The sequence below is a fragment of the Megalobrama amblycephala genome, linkage group LG2, assembly GCF_018812025.1.
Source record: "Megalobrama amblycephala isolate DHTTF-2021 linkage group LG2, ASM1881202v1, whole genome shotgun sequence".
In the NCBI taxonomy this organism is placed as follows: domain Eukaryota; kingdom Metazoa; phylum Chordata; class Actinopteri; order Cypriniformes; family Xenocyprididae; genus Megalobrama; species Megalobrama amblycephala.
The window spans coordinates 26208425-26225124 of NC_063045.1; the positions used below are offsets into that span (position 1 = coordinate 26208425).

Here is a 16700-nt window from a genome sequence, read left to right on the forward strand (position 1 = left end):
TGAGGCACTATTGAGCCTCCAGATCATCTATATATTGTTGGATCGACTGTTTCTCATTTTTCTCTTGAAAATATCCCATAGATTCAGGGGTCAGGCATGTTGGCTAGCCAGTAAAACACAGTAATATCATGGTCAGCAAACCACTTGGAAGTGGTTTTTGCACTGTGGGCAGGTGCTAAAGTCCTGCTGGAAAAGGAAATCAGCATCTCCATGAAGCTTGTCAGCAGATGGAAGCATAAAGTGCTCCAAAATCTCCTGGAAGATGGCTGCATTGACTTTGCACTTGATAAAACACAATGGACCAACACCAGCAGACGTCACGGCCCCCCAAATCATTACTAACTTCAGAAACTTCCCACTAGACTTCAAGCAGCTTGGATTCTGTGCCTCTCCAGTCTTCCTTCAGACTCTGGGACCATAATTTTAACATGAAATGCAAAATTTACTTTTATCTGAAAAGCGGACTTTCGACCACTGTTCACTGTCCAGTTCTTTTTCTCCTTAGCCCAGGTAAGATGCTTCTGACGTTGTTTCTGTTTCAGAAGTGGCTTGGTAGTCCTTTTCCTGAAGATGTCTGAGTGTGGTGACTCTTGATGTGCTGACTCCGGCTTCATTTGACTCATTGTGAAGCTCTCCCAAGTGTTTGAATCGGCTTTACTTGACAGTATTCTCAAGCTTGTGGTCATCCCTGTTTCTTGTGCACCTTTGCCTACCCAATTTCTTCCTTCTAGTCAACTTTGCATTTAATATGCTTTGATACATCACTCTGTAAACAGCCACCACATTCAGTAATGACCTTATGTGACTTACTCTCTTTGTGGAGGGTGTCAATGATTGTCTCCTGGACCATTGCCAAGTCAGCAGTCTTCCCCATTAGTGTGGTTTCAAAGAACAAGAGATACCCGGAATTTATACTGTAGGAGTGGTCATTTAACGAAACTCAAATGTAAATATTCTAATATTTTGATATACTGGATTTTGGACTTTCATTAGCTGTACGCTCTAATCAACAAATAAAAAACAAACAAACAAAAAAAAAAAAAACACTTTTGAAATGTTTTACTTTACATGTAGGGAATCTAGTATAAATGAAAGTTTAATTTTTTTTAATAATTTACAATAAAAAAATGAACTTTTTCACGATATTCTAATTATATGACCAGCACCTGTATACCTGTTCAATCTCCATGCTGCATATATTCTCTGGCTTTGTAGGCATAAATTTTAGACTCCAGTTCGAACTAAACACCACTATGGAAAGATTCTGACAGCATCAGCTCTTGAAGCTCTGCCCTCTTAGGCCAGGAGCAGCAGCTCAATTGCATTTTAAGGGACACACACTGAAACGGCACGTTTTTGTTCAAAAGCCCAAATGGTGGCAATTTTAACATGTTATAAAAAATTATCTGTGGGGTATTTTGAGCTAAAACTTCACATACACACTGTGGGGACATCAGACTTATTTTACATCTCTTAAAAAGGGGCATAATAGGTCACCGTTAATGGACAGAGGACTGAACAGGAATCCACAATAAAAAGCTCGCGCTCCAGACTTTTGTGAACGTGCTCAGGACTGTTTGCCAAGGCTGTGGATTATAGGTAAAAATTTTGTAAATAATGTTCAGTTTGTTGCACAGACCGACTGTTTCACTTCTTAAGGCCTCAATGTATCATCAGGAGCTGTATTAATTTTGTTTTGCCTGTATATGTTGTTTTGAATCTCAAAGTGACAGCACCCATTGACTTCCATTATATGAGTCACCGAGGACCATGGTTTCAGCTAAAAATTCTCTTTACTGTTCTACTGAATAAAAAAAAAAAAAATGTCACCTTCATCTTGGATGGCCTGAGGTTGAATAAATTAACAGCAATTTTTTGGGTGAACTATCCGGCATTTAACCATACCCATGACTCTTATCTAGGTTTTAGGTCACCAGCAACAGTAGCTAATAAAATATAATTTTACACTCTCAAAACAGCAGATTCTGTGCTATGTGTGGATTTAAAACCAGACTGAAAATTTCAGAAATACAATTACAGTTAAGAAAAGACCTTAAAATGTTCATGTCTATATCATATAGCCCTAAGGTCAATGGGTACAAATTCAAGTCCTGTCGCAAACTTTATCTGACCAAGCAGACATAGATCAGCATCGAGTGTCTGCTTTCCTCATACCTTCCTTGAGACAAGACTTGTGGGTATTTGAAGTGACGGACAGGCTGAAACTCTAGTCTGAGGGAGGGACTTTCTGCACTGGTGCTGACCCAAATTTCTTTCAGCACACATCAAAGCCCAGTATCAATGTACCTGAGCTCTTGAGACAGAAATACCCACCTCTTCTCAATGTGCAACGCAAAAAAAACATGCTTTTTCTAAGGCGCTTTGTCATGGTGCAAACTGCCTTACATCACAGCTGGAGGCAGGACCATCATGTAAGCAATACACAAACCAGTTGATCTTTATTTACAGAAATCTGTTTTTAAATGATGATCTAGTTTGTGAACAATTTGAATTACAGCTGATGATGACCCTAATGACTCCAGAAATTGATTGTGCTCAAGCCAATAAATTAAACTATTTGGGCAATTAAACCTTACCTTAAATGGGATAATTAAAAAAAAAAATGTAATAAATAATAATAATAATAATAATAACATTCTGTCAGCATTTACTCACTCGAATGACTTTTTCTCTCTTGAATACAAAAGATGTATTTCAACATTATCTCAGTATTTCTTGCCACGCAACGATTGACTTTCCTTGTTTGGAGAAAAAAAGGTGAAACATTCTTCAAATGCCAATAAAGAACCTTTAATTTTAAGAGCGTGGATTCAGGTTGCTTATTAACACAAAAACCAGGTCAAATCACCTTGCATTTTGAAGGAACTTCAAATCTGTTAGATGCCGGTACTTGCTGCATTTTTTTTTTCTAACAATTTCAATGCAATGCTGACTTTCTGATTCTGCCATAAGATGCTAAAAACTTCCAAATGAAGGAAATTACAGAAGTAGGGTGAGGTTAGCCGATTCATTACTTCCACTTAAGTTTTTGATATTAAACTGTTAGTATTAGACTAACTTAGAAAAAAAAAAACTTAGACCAATAGTTAGTAAAAAAAGAAAAAAATTACACCACGATTCAAGATTTTGGGGCCTGGCAGATTTTTCTTTTAAGAAATTGATTTCATTCAGCAAGGCTGCATAACTTTTTCTAACAATTTCAATGTCATGCTGACTTGCTCAACCTGCCGTGAGATGCAGAAACTTCCAAATGCAAGTTTTCAACAGAAGGGTGAGGTTAGCCGGTTCATTACTTGAGCCTATGTTTTTATTTTCACATAGATTAGAAGTGAGGAAATCTTGACAAGGTTCTTTAGGGGGAGAGAAAGAGAGAGAGGTTCTACTGTTCTACAGCATTCCAACTTCAAGCAACGGCGGTGTGAAGCTAGGAGTCTGGTTACACTCCCTCTCAATACCTTCTTTGTGTCAGATGCAGTCTTTGGTCGCTCCAGCGCCTCGCCACCCTACTGGCACGTTTTAATGTCTTTCAGCATGCTAAAACACACACTGCAGTTCGAGCTCCAGTAAGAAGCTATTCTGAAGTGTGGACATACCGTGCAAAGGTCGTCCATCCCCTGCGCCAAAGACGGGCCTAATAAACACGTAACCTGGTGGGTGGGCTTGACAGTGCTGTCAACAGGTATGGGGCTCGGTGCCACTGCATTCTAATGAGTGGCCAAATACACTGGGTGCACATCAACAAGCATAAATTCTCACACAAATCCCTCCTACCCATCAACTTAAGTGATATAAATCAGTAAGATGCATTTAAACTAACAAAACATCTGAGAAGTAAACAGTCACACCTTACATTTAGTGTTCATGTAACAGAATAACTTGAGTATAAAAATGTGCAGTTGTTACCTTAAAGATCCTCTCTGGCCTGATCACTTACTGTGATTAGTGTAACCAACTTGTCAAATTGGCGCAATGAGAATAGTTCACACAGAATTTTAGTGAATTTTATGTAAACATTGTGTAAAATAAAGGCTCATTTAGATTTAAGCAATTTTGCGTATATCTCCGTGATTAATAAATTGAATATATATGGCAATATTGGCCAATTTTAATTTTTTTTAGAGCAATATTGAAATGTTTTAAATATATATTTGTTCGAAAACTGATATGCAAAACTATTTTAATGGTTTTATTTTGTTATATTTCGACATAATAATAATAATAATAATAATAACATGCATTGTATATATTTTAATAAAAATGACAAAAATATTACCAGTTCTTGTGAGATATAAATTAAAACACAAATTTACAAAATGCTTTACTTAAAATAACTGCTTACTTTCTACTTCTAATTGTATTTTAACATTATATCTAAATTATATCTAAATACTGGCATTTGCCATTAAAAAACATATTGGTTACAACCAATATTTAATAATATGCCTGACAAACTGCTTTTACAGTGTACTTAATATTAAACTCTTTTGTGGATCTGCTTGTAAACACATCGTGTTAGCAACCCTACTATTGTAATCCATTATATTCGCATGCAATATGTTTACAATGAACACTGTAAATGTAAAATGAGAAAGCTCTAGACAGAAAAAAGGCAAGTTATTGTCCTAGAAGTGATACAAATAGTTATATACCTAAATTTCAGTGCAACAGAAGTTATGCACAGAACTAAATCAGATGCATTAAGCATATTCCTGATCCCATAAAGCCACCAAGACAATTCCATTTTTGTCCGATCAAATTATCTGCAAAATAATGAAAATAAAACATCTGCAAGCTCCTACAACAACTCAAAGGCGTGCTTTGGATTTTAAGCCAGTTCCACCACAGTTGCGTAAGAGTTAGCGTGACTTAAAAGTATGTTAATTTGAGGAGGGGGAGCGACCGAAGTAAATGCAAAAAGTAAAAAAAAAAAAAAAAAACCCTGTGTTCTCATGATGTGAAAAAAAGGCTATATCAGATTACAATAACATACTCCCCCCGGCTCACCCCTCCCTCGTGTAAGCATCGCGTGAGAGCGCCGCCAACTCTCAACTTGATTATGATTAATACAAGAGTACTATTTCCATGCCAGACCCAGAACTATACACACCAAGCCCGAATCTTAAGGTGTCCCGAGTCCCGACACATACAGAACTGGGTCAAATTTAGACTCTTTTGTTTGAGATGAAAGACGCTATGTTTTCATCATTATACAACAACTTCGTGTACAGCCATCAAAACATTTCGCAATAATTGTCATTTCTACTCAATTATATGACTCAAATGTCTTCAATTCAATTCAAAGTGGCAGTAAACGAAATAGTTGTGACTTTGACACCAAACTAATTTTAATTTAAGGTTTCAATTGTATTTTTAAATTTTCATTTATTATTATTACAGTAAATGAAACTATCCTGAGATTCATTACAAAGTTTGCAATTACCTCAGGGAGATGAAAAATTCAAAACAAATTATATAAACTTATATATATATATATATATATATATATATATATATATATATATATATATATATATATGCTTTTTCTATATGAAATGCAAGCAATTCCAGTTTTTAGGATATCATGTGCATATATAATTAACTTGCTCAACTGTAGAATTTGCTGAATGGATTCTATTGTCAAAATGTCACAGTGAAACATTACATAGCCAAATTAGTTGAACATAGTTCGAATACTTGTTACATTGTATCAATAACCTTGATGCACGAGACGCGAGCGCGCTTTGAACTTGAACTTTAAAATCCCCACAAAAACTTACATTTTCTGAACGGGCTTCTTCCGTTTCTTGGCCGCATATATACCGATACCCCCCGACATGGTTGTTTGGTGTCTCTGAGAAGTGTTTAAAATATGACTAGCATGTAAAATCCCCTCAGTTTCCTTTAAATGTCGATGAAAGTGTGAGTTTCAGGTAAATCCTCTCACATGTACACAAACAAGAGGCGAATATTTCCAGCCCAGATGTAATTCCTGCCAGCCGCAGTTCTTTGTATCAATAGCAGGTTAAAATGAAGGCGAAAAGTTTCCGAAAGTTTTCATCCTCAACGGCGAATGGCAATGGCGTGAGCTGAACAAATTTTCCTTCTTCCTTTTTTTGTTTTTTTCGACCTGTCATTCTCTAGTGGCTCAAAACAACCCTTGTAGGCAGCTGGCTGGCTGCGAGTTCTGAGCGTCGACCAATCAGAAGCGCTAGAACGCTAGGCAGGTACGCTGGACGCTTTGTGATTGGTTGGAAAAGTCTTCAGGAAATCATAAATACTGGAGCGCTCTTAAGGTGGACCGGAGAAATACAAGCAGCAATGCACCCTCACTCGGCTGCACTATGGTACAGTTGCAGAGTTGCTTAGTGCATCGTATATCAAGTTATTATCGTTATAAATACATTTATTTCATAAAGAAATTGTGCATTATAAAATACAAAATCCAGACAAAATAAAACTAATTAGTGATCATTTAATGTAAACACTAAAATAGTTTTGATCTATGTTTTACTTTCATATTTGTTTATTATCCATAGTTCTTGTAGTTACTGCTGTTATTGGCCTGTAAGTATTTGCACACTTTGCCACGCCTAAAATGTCTGAATGTCCTAGCATTACATAACATGGCATTTTTTCCTTGAAAGAGAGTACAAGAGCACCTTTGAAACAAAATATTTGACAAAATAAGATTGTTTAAAGTTGGTTTATTGTGATAAATACTGTTCAAAACAGTATTGTGACACTTTCTGGTTGTGAAATGGTCTGGATCATGTCCACAGCTAATGTGATGAACTACACCTGTGTGAACTTGAGGGGAACTGACTTCATACATCCTCTAAAATCACCTTGGGACCAGTTGATTACAAGCATTTACAAAAATGGCTCAGAGAATTAAAGTTAGTTCTGGGTAAAGCTCTAGCAGGATTTTTCGTTTATAGATTTTGTTATCTAATGCAGTGACGTTCAAACATTTTTAGTGAAGCTAAAGTTTTCAAATACATTTTGGCACCATGCTTTCCCCCCTGATGCTTAAATGGGAATTAAATCATGCACTATTTAGAAAGATATAAATCAGTTGTTTCACTGCGTAGGACAGGAATGACATGTGAGTGACTGTGTTAGTGGAAAGATTCAGTCACACAAACACTTTCTTCATTCATTCCTCATTCCTCACATGACAAGATTATGATCCAATTTTAATGTCATTTATGAACTTTAGAAAATAAAATTAACAGTAATTTGTGACAAATGAACATTTTTGCCTTCAAATCATTAAATAAAAATTATGAAAAGATTAAAGAAGAACAGAAAGTAGGCTAAGAAACTAAATATATTTCCAAACTCATCTCTGGTTAATTTTAGCCTTATTGTTATTATTATAAATATATTATTACAAATAATTGTTTATAATTTATACATACATAATTATTATATCATTATAAATAATGATATATTTATAAATAAATAATATTTTATTATTATTATTATAATACAAATATTTATATACAAATATATAAAAATAAATGTAATGGAAATAAATAATATCTTTATTTCTAATATGTAATATAATTGTTTATTTCTATTTAATTTGTTTATATTTTTTTTTTTATATATTTATGATAATAATAATATATTTTTAAATTTTCTGTAGAGTGTGAGTGTTCTTACCTTGCCACAAATATTCTAGGGTGTTCTGGTTGTTGCCAGGCTCAGGTCCTTTCATTAATGTAAGTCTATAAGATAGATTTGTAATAAAACGTCTTGATTTGAGGTATCAGGATGAGTTACGAGTTAAAGTTGAGTTCACACAGCTATAATGCTTTAAATAGGATAAACATATTAAAATAGACCTCGTGGTCCAGGTATATAAGATACATCTGTAAAGTTCAATGTACACAGCTATAATCTGTCAGTTTAGGCAAGCAGATAGGATGTGCCTCAGGCCTGCTTTCCCCACATTCGATTTCCCTGCTTTCTAATAGCTTGCTCATTGTGTGTGTGTGTGTGTGTGTGTGTGTGTGTGTGTGTGTGTGTGCGTGTTTGTTTTGCGGACGTGCCAGTATTGGTGTCTACAGTCACGCTCTACAAGTCAGGTTTCTATATCTTCACCTCAGGTATTGTCTTTTAGTGTATACAACCAAAAAACAGGAAATGCATACAGACACTTATCTAAACGGACAGAGAGAGGCAGAGATAAATTCTTGAATTGGCATATTTTCAATAAGTTCAAAAATAAAACAATGCCCCTATTTTTAACAATTTAACAGTAAAACAATGCCCCTACAATCATGGCCTGATACTTTTTGATCATGGACCAAAAATGTAAAAGCAAATGCATAAATATTTCTCATGGGGGAATATATATATATAATATATATATATATTTTAAAACACTAATAGTATTGTATATTACTGAGGAGAATAATATGCTGTAACTTTTACAATCAATCTGACTTACATATGGTGGACGTCTGGATGATAAAAAAAAAATCCCTGGCATTGAAAGAGGGTCCCAAGCAATATCTAGGAACCAGAGAAATCAGAGAAACCCTGGGAAACCACATAGCAACCACCCAGAACACCTTTGCAACATGCTAAAAACCTCTTAGAACACCTTAGCAACCATAGCCACATTAACAAGCATCCATTCCACACCTAGAAACCACAGTATAGCAACCACATAGCGACATGCTTAAAAACCTCCCAGAACACAATAGAAACTTAATAGCAACACATAAAAATCACCTCATAACATGAAGAAGAAAAGAAACATTCAAAACACCTCAGCAACTTCATAGCAACAGTCCAAAAACCCATATAGCCAGATAGCAACATGTTAAAAGCCTCTCTGGACACACGTAACACACATGTAGCAAACCTCCACACTTAGAAACCACCTAGAAAGCCTTAGCAAACACATAGCAACATGTTAATAGCCTCTTAGAACACCACAGAAACTGCATAGCTACACAGTAGCAAACATCTACTCCTAATCCCTTAGATGGGCTATATGCCATATTAGGGTCTGTTTCTATGGGCCACTATACGTAAACCGTCCGCCATATTGGAATGATCAAATTCGATCCGCGAACATTGTCTGCAAGTGTCTGCAACCGGTCCAGTAGAACATCATGCAGTGTGACTACACCTTTGAAGGGCCAGTAGAAGATCGATTCGTCACAGCATGACCTCTTGGCTGAATTAAAAGAATTATATTTTTGCAGTAAAGTGGAGAAGGTTCGATATTTTTACATTTTGAAAGTATTACTTTAAGTTATGTGTTGAATTCATGTTTATAAAAAAGACGTTGTAGACCGTGACGTCATATCACGACCGTTACAGCATCCGAATACATTTTGCACGTTCAAAGTCTAGTGTGACCACGGCTTTAGACAATGCAAGTATAGCCTAATTATCTGATTTTGCTAAACTAACACAATACAACCAAACGAAGGCTTCAGCTAAGACAACATTAAAAAGTTGCCAAAGTTAAAGTAAAAACATTCAAAAATAGGCTACTATAAAAAAAACCTGTAATATTGAATTAATACATATAAAAACACAAACATATTAGGTGCGTCCCAAATCGCGCACTTATGCACTATTCTGTGACGTTTTTAAGTATAAATAGTGCATGTAGTGTGTTCACACCAAGCGGCAACCTCCCCCAGTTTCTCGTGAAGCCAATACGGAAGTAACTTAAACTGCAATTCATCGACTGGCCGCTAGGGACAGGCTGCAAAAGGGAGCAGAATCTCATTGACCATAATGTTAAAACAGCCAAGTTTACAGCAGAAAAAAACACGTTTACACTCTGGTTCAAATTGTGGTTTTGGTCTATACTGCTAATTTTGCCCTTCATGACAACTCTGAGGGGGGTGAATTTTTTTATAACTCATCCGTTTAAATTATATTAAGCCTTAAAGTTCTGCATAATTAAGGGCGTGGTCACTTAGTGACAGGTGGATTGGCGCTGCTGTCTGTGAGCCATCATGTCACCTCAGCAGCTAATTTCAGCCACTGAATTTGGCATCTCAGCCGTATTTGTGCCTTTTTTCTGGAATATTTTATACAATATATGGCTTGCTGCATACTTGAGACAGATGTCAGTCTGTGTACATGTGCTCGCATGCGGAAGATAAACGTTGTTGGATCGTCTTGGCATTGGCTAAAAGTTTTGTTCCTGAGATTTACTACAATGACAATACCAGGAGGATATACAACTCCGACAGCACTGCTTGGATATAACTAAAACTGCTGCACTATTTTGAAAAATTATACTTATGTTGAGAGAACATTTGAGAGTTATACAGATATCTGGTACCTATATATGTACGTATAGAGTTTTACATTATAAACGATGCTCAGATTGCATCCTTTCTTGAAGAACGATGATGGAGAGCAATTCTGAAGATATAATGCAAACGATGGATAATATATAAAGATTTCATGGATTTAACGCTTTCATGAACAAAAAGTAGTTTTTTTTATGTTTTGAAATGGACATTTTACCCAAGTGCAACGATTGGATTCATCTCGCGATCTCTATTTCATTAAAGGTATGAAGTCCCATTTTTTTGTGTTATTTGCACACCCCACACAAATTAATTAGCCTACTGGTGTTAGAGCATCTATAACGTTATCTTAAAGGTCCCGTTTTTCGTGGTTTTTTGAAGCTTTGATTGTGTTTATAGTGTGCAATATAACATGTGTTCATGTTTCGCGTGTAAAAAAACACAGTATTTTTCACATAATTTACTTATCTGTATACCGCTGTTTCCACTGTCATAAAAACGGGCTGATGACTTCCTTGTTCTATGAAGTCCCTCCTTCAGAAATACATAACGAGTTCTGATTGTGCCAGCGGTTCCTGTGTTGTGATTCGACAGCAGCTTAGCGCTCCTTGCCCGGAAAGGTCACGCCTCTTACCATAACGTGGAGATGCACGCGCTCAGTGTTATTGTAAAAATGTCTTTAATTTTACCCTATCAATTTGAGCCGGAATCAGACCCGGTGATTGGACTGCGGGATGAAAATAACAGCGTTTCGACGACATGGCGACAAACACTCTACAAACGCAACTTTTGTGTATTCCTGTGGGCGAAGGTTAGTCAAAAAACTGTTTTAGTGACGTCATTAAATAAGGAAGTAGAGGGATGTAGTCCAAACTGGCCGTTCGATGTAGGCAACTTCTGTTAAATAAAATATCTCGCTTGGCATTGAACTTTGAGCTTTAAAATTTTACAGATTTTATTTATACTCTAACAACATTACACACTAACTAAAGTTTGAAACATGGGATCACGAAGAACGGGACCTTTAAATAACACTGTAGATTGACAGTAAACCTTTAGTACTTTCTAATGATATTGTTATCTTTCTTAATATTTTAATTAGTATCTAAGATAGATATGCAAGGCGGGCGTGGTTTCAGCAACCAGTCGCATGGGCTCCAACTACGTCCCGCCTCTTTGCCCATTTTCAGTTATCCGGGAGTGACGTGCGGTGATGCGCAGCTAAGACGGCAGCGGCCTCATTTTCGCGTCAAAACGGCTGTTCAGAACTCTATGGGTGACGTCACGGACACTACGTCCATATTTTTTTACAGTCTATGGTTCACACTGAAAATTCCAAAAAGAAAAAGTACACTTTAAATACCAAGATGATATGAAGTGTGGAATGTTGGACACTTCATGCACTCAACTGTTGCAGCTTTAATTATGTTTCGGAGGGGGAGGGGGGATCAGACTCTGATGTTTAATGACAAAATAAGCTTATAAAATTCACACACTACGTGGATGAGTACATGGTGCATAAGTACATAGTGTATAAGTGTATGCGTCATTTGGGACGCAACTTATTTTTTGATGTTGTAATATTGGTTACAATTCTGTACATGTTGTTTGTCGATAATAAAGCATTAAAAAATAAATAAAAACACAACCAATACTTTCTCACCTGTGAACGGTTATCCTATTTCTTCGTGAATTTAAATCTCGGCGGTTTCACAACCAGAAGCAGCGCAATGAACAACGACGACGTCTGACTGTTCCAAGATGGCGGGTGCGCCGACGTATATGAAGCCGTTGAATGTGGATTCTATAGACCTTATTTACCAGAGAAACAAGCGCGCCGCCATCTTTTTGAAATTGTCTTTTAACTTCCGTTTTGCGGTAGCTCTGTACATTTCTATGGCATCGCTGTCAAAGAATAATTAGATGGTTAAGTGGATTTACGTGTTGTAGAGTTAATGAAAGTTATCATGAGCATTGTTATGTTTAAAGCAGATGTCTTAACAAATGTCAGTAGATCGGGAAGATTTTAAAACGAGCAGTTTATTCATAAACGTAATATCGCTGTGGAAATACAAACCGGAAGTCAAAAGACAACAAGCACAACGCTGAAAAGGGGCGGGGCTACATAAGGTCTATATCTATGCCTAAACCCCCTTGCAAACCACCCATAACACAAAAGCAAGAAACAAGCACCTCTCAGAACACGTTAGCAACCATCCATACCTAGAAACATGCTAGAACACTTTTAGCATACCCTTTGCAATTATGATGGCAAGTTCAGCATGGTCAAGCATTACTAAAATCTAGTTGGTTGTATAAATATTCGCCAGTGTTTTTGTCAGCTAATATGGAAATTAAGTCCCAGTGTACCACTTTTGTGTAAATATTAATTTAGCCCCCTTTCAATGTTTCCTCTAGAAAACAGTAGAGCAGCACGACGTCGGCTCCTTGCCAGCATGCGTGGGAGGTTTCCAGGCAATGCTCATTAGGTTCATGAGGTCTGTGCATGTTCCCGCAGAATGACAAAGCTGTTTTCTGTTCCATAAGGAGCCGTATCGGACCTCCGTACACAGTTTACTCTGCGGCGATTTGTCAGCGTGGTGTTTGAAAGTCCAGTCATGCAGTGAGAGGGAAAATAGTGACTGAAATGGACCCAGGATAAATCTTTAAGACGGTGGGTGATTTTCAGGAACGATATACATAATCAAGCGTTCAGAAGGTGACTTATATGGCCAAATGTTGAATAAATATAAATACAGCACACTGAATAAATTAAATAGTGAACACACAATTTAAATAAGCAAGTCTCTTAGGATGCATTTTGTGGCAACCACCACAATGGCGACTTTTGCACCTTCAAGCACCATTTCCTTAAAGGTAGGGTAGGCAATTTTTTTATAAACACTTTTTGTTATAATGGTTGAAGCTCTTTTCACATCCCGAAAGTGAAAGCAATCAATAATAGAGTACCTCCGAGATGACGTGTTTTTGTAGGCCAACCCGAAGTTAGCGGCGCACGGTTCCTTCGATCGAAAGCCTATTTTTCCCATAGACTTTTGGAAAATCGCAAAAAATAAGCTCTGTGTTTAACAAAGGGTTATGACACTTACACGTTTTGTCCATCAAGATTAAAAGATATCACACGTCATCAGCCCATTCCATGAGGCTCTGCAATCAATGTGGGCTATGTAATCTGGACATACTATATTGGCCATGTTGCCCTTATAATGAGTGTCAGTTGTGTCACGTCACTGCCATTTATAAATGCTCTCCAGTGGCCTCATGGGAGAGTAATGTGTCCATTGTACGCACACACTTCAAAATCCGGAAGAAATAGGTCACCACTGTACTTTTTGCCTACTCTTTTATAAGTACTGTGAATTCTGACACTTCTTTTGTAACATGCTGTTTTTCACTACTATATAGTAGGGAAGTATGGGATTTCAGATGCAAACACTCACCGGTCACCATAAACAAACAGCAGTCACCTTTTACAGTTCCTCCTGAACCAAAATAACGAGCTTATGCTGCGTTCACGCCATGTCGTAACCGTAATTATGAGATGGCAACCCTTTACATTCTACCCGGGGTTGCAGACTCTCATTTTTGTGCTTCTATGTCAACACTATCAACGCCGAAATGAATCTGCAGCAGTCAGGTTGTACAACTAGAACTCTGTAAGTTGTTTTTGTTCATTATTATTGAAATGTTATGTGCTTTGAGACATAAGTTAATTTAACTATTGCTAGCCTCTCCAAAATTTTTCTTTTTTTTAAAGGTACGCCACGCAGTTGTGTGCTCTCTGTAGTTTAAACGTAAAGTTGCAAGTTACTTGTGAAGGAATATATTTATGTAAAATAAAAAATATGCATAATAATGGATACCAAAGAAATCTTCTGTAAAGCAAGTTTAAGAACACATATGGAAGCTTGTTTGTGTCACGGAATAAAAAATATAAAAGGTAATTGTGACTTTTTACTTCACAATTTTTACTTTATTTTTCTCGCAATTGCGAGTTTACATCTCACAATTCTGACTTTTTTCTCAGAATTTCATGATATAAACTTGCAATTGCGTGTTATAAAGTCAGAATTGTGTGTTTGTCTTGCAATTGTGACTTTATATCATGCAATTCTGACTTTTTTTCTCCTCAGAGCTGGACTTTTTAACTCGCAATTGCAAGAAAAGAAGTCAAAATTGCGAGATGTAGACTCTTATAAAAAACTCTTTTAATCTCTATTTTCCATCGTTGCTTGTACATACCTGCCCATGGTTTCCCAGGTGTGCAAGGGCTGTTTATTCCTTTGTTTACTAGTAATCTTACCAAAAAAGACTAATTTATATTGACAAACGAGCTTCAAACTAAGGCCAGTTCACAAGAAAGAGAACTATACCGATAACAATAATATCATCCACACCAATGCACAATAAGATTCTGTTTATTGTAAGTCTGCCACTTTGAAGCAGGATGGATTCGGATTAGCTTCAAATGTTTTTTATCATCAACTGGAAAAAATCTGAAAAATTCTTAAAGTGATTCCAACAGTATCGTTCCTCTGTGTCATTATTGTTAAAGTTGTGGTGTGGACTTACCTATTCTCATAGAATTAGAACGATTATTAAACTTTATAGATATCATCCTTGGTGTGACTTTAGTGGGCCTTTAGTCACAGTGTAAACTGAGTATTGTTTTGGTATACCTTGATTTAAAGGGATAGTTCACCCAAAAATGAAAATTTGATGTTTATTTGCTTACCCCCAGAGCATCCAAGATGTAGGTGACTTTGTTTCTTCAGTAGAACACAAATGATGATTTTTAACTCCAACCGTTGATGTCTGTCAGTCTTATAATGCGAGTCAATGGTCACACAGTTTATAAGAGTCAATAAACATGCACAGATGTTGTGCACTGATCGCGCCCTGACAACAGCAGTGATGTCTCGCGCTTATACTTCAATGAGTGCTAGACATCACTGTCGTTGTCAGAGCGCGATCAGACCTCACCAAGCGATTGCTGAACGTATTTGGACATAGTGGTGTATTAGAGGTAAAAAATTATATAAATACTGTTCGGTTTCTAGCACAAACCGATCGTTTCGTGTCTTAGGACATCAATGTGCCGTCACGAGCCGCAGGGTTTAATTTGGATTCGTCTGTGCATGTTTATTGACTCTTATAAACTGTGTGACCATTGACTCGCATTATAAGACTGACAGACATCAACGGTTGGAGTTAAAAATCATTGTGTTCTACTGAAGAAACAAAGTCACCTACATCTTGGATGCTCTGGGAGTAAGCAAATAAACATCAAATTTTCATTTTTGGGTGAACTATCCCTTTAACATTACAATTTAATTTGTGCTGTTATGAAAACTCAAAATAATTTTAAATATATCTCATACAGTATGCACATCTGCAAAACTTATTGTGCAACCTCGAAATTGACGTCACCTCAAACATTTATCCTTCTTTGCAAGGTGTTTCTACTCCCAAGGTTTAACTCTGACATTCAGGCCGTGATTTGGTTGCCCTGCAAACACACACACAAACACAGACTCATGGGTATTCACATAAATACACAAACACACCCTTGGACAACATCTCAAAAGCATCGGTCACACGCCAGTGAGTCACCTTTACATAAAACAGCCAGGCCAGTGAAACCAACCCTGAAAAAAGACGTGTGGTCTATTTACAGCGGCGATAGCATGAGAACATAAACACAGAGTTATCATTAGCAAAACGCTCCTCTCAGACAGTTATATAAACATTCAACCCTTTCATTCTCAAATGAGTTTCTTAGGTCCAGTAAATTATGCCTCACATTTCAAATTACAGTTACACCTTATTAGCCTCAATTCGCCATCTTCTGAAATGCAAGTAGCGAATGACTTTGTTATTGCTATTATTATAGCTCAAAAGAACAAGTATTTCAAAACAAAAGGTTAAATGAAAATATTGTTTCTATTTACTTTTGATAACATACTTTCAAATGTTTAGATTCAAAATGTTTTAGATGATTCATAGCATCAGTGAAGTGCATTTCAGGGCTGGTTCAGCAAAAACAACAACAACAAAGTACCTATTGAACTATTGGCTAGAAAGTTAACTTGCTATTTTAGTTTTGATGGCTTAAAGGTGGAAAACTAATTTGGTTCTATAGCCGTCAACTATGCCAAGATTTTAAAATAAATAAAAACATACCAAAAGCTGAACATTGCCCAATATATTTAATTTTGCATTTAATACAAACCTCATGAAAGTCGTAGACCGGCTGATCCTAATCATTACCTATAAGGAAAATTCAAACCAGTGGGAATATCTGTGTTTTTTTTTTTTTTTTTTTTTTTGGCGTTAACTAACCCATGCACCTCGGGGCCCCAG

General features: G+C 36.6%; 1 protein-coding gene across 1 annotated transcript in view; it reads right to left on the bottom strand.

The window, feature by feature from the left end:
- The window catches only part of ahr2 (aryl hydrocarbon receptor 2), a 67016-nt gene extending 60881 nt beyond the window's left edge, over nt 1-6135 (bottom strand). Inside the window, exon 1 of the mRNA XM_048168604.1 lies at nt 5799-6135. Coding sequence (XP_048024561.1) covers nt 5799-5857 — 59 coding nt within the window. The 5' untranslated portion in view covers nt 5858-6135. The remainder of the gene's footprint in view (nt 1-5798) is intronic.
- Between the last annotated feature and the right edge of the window lie 10565 nt (nt 6136-16700).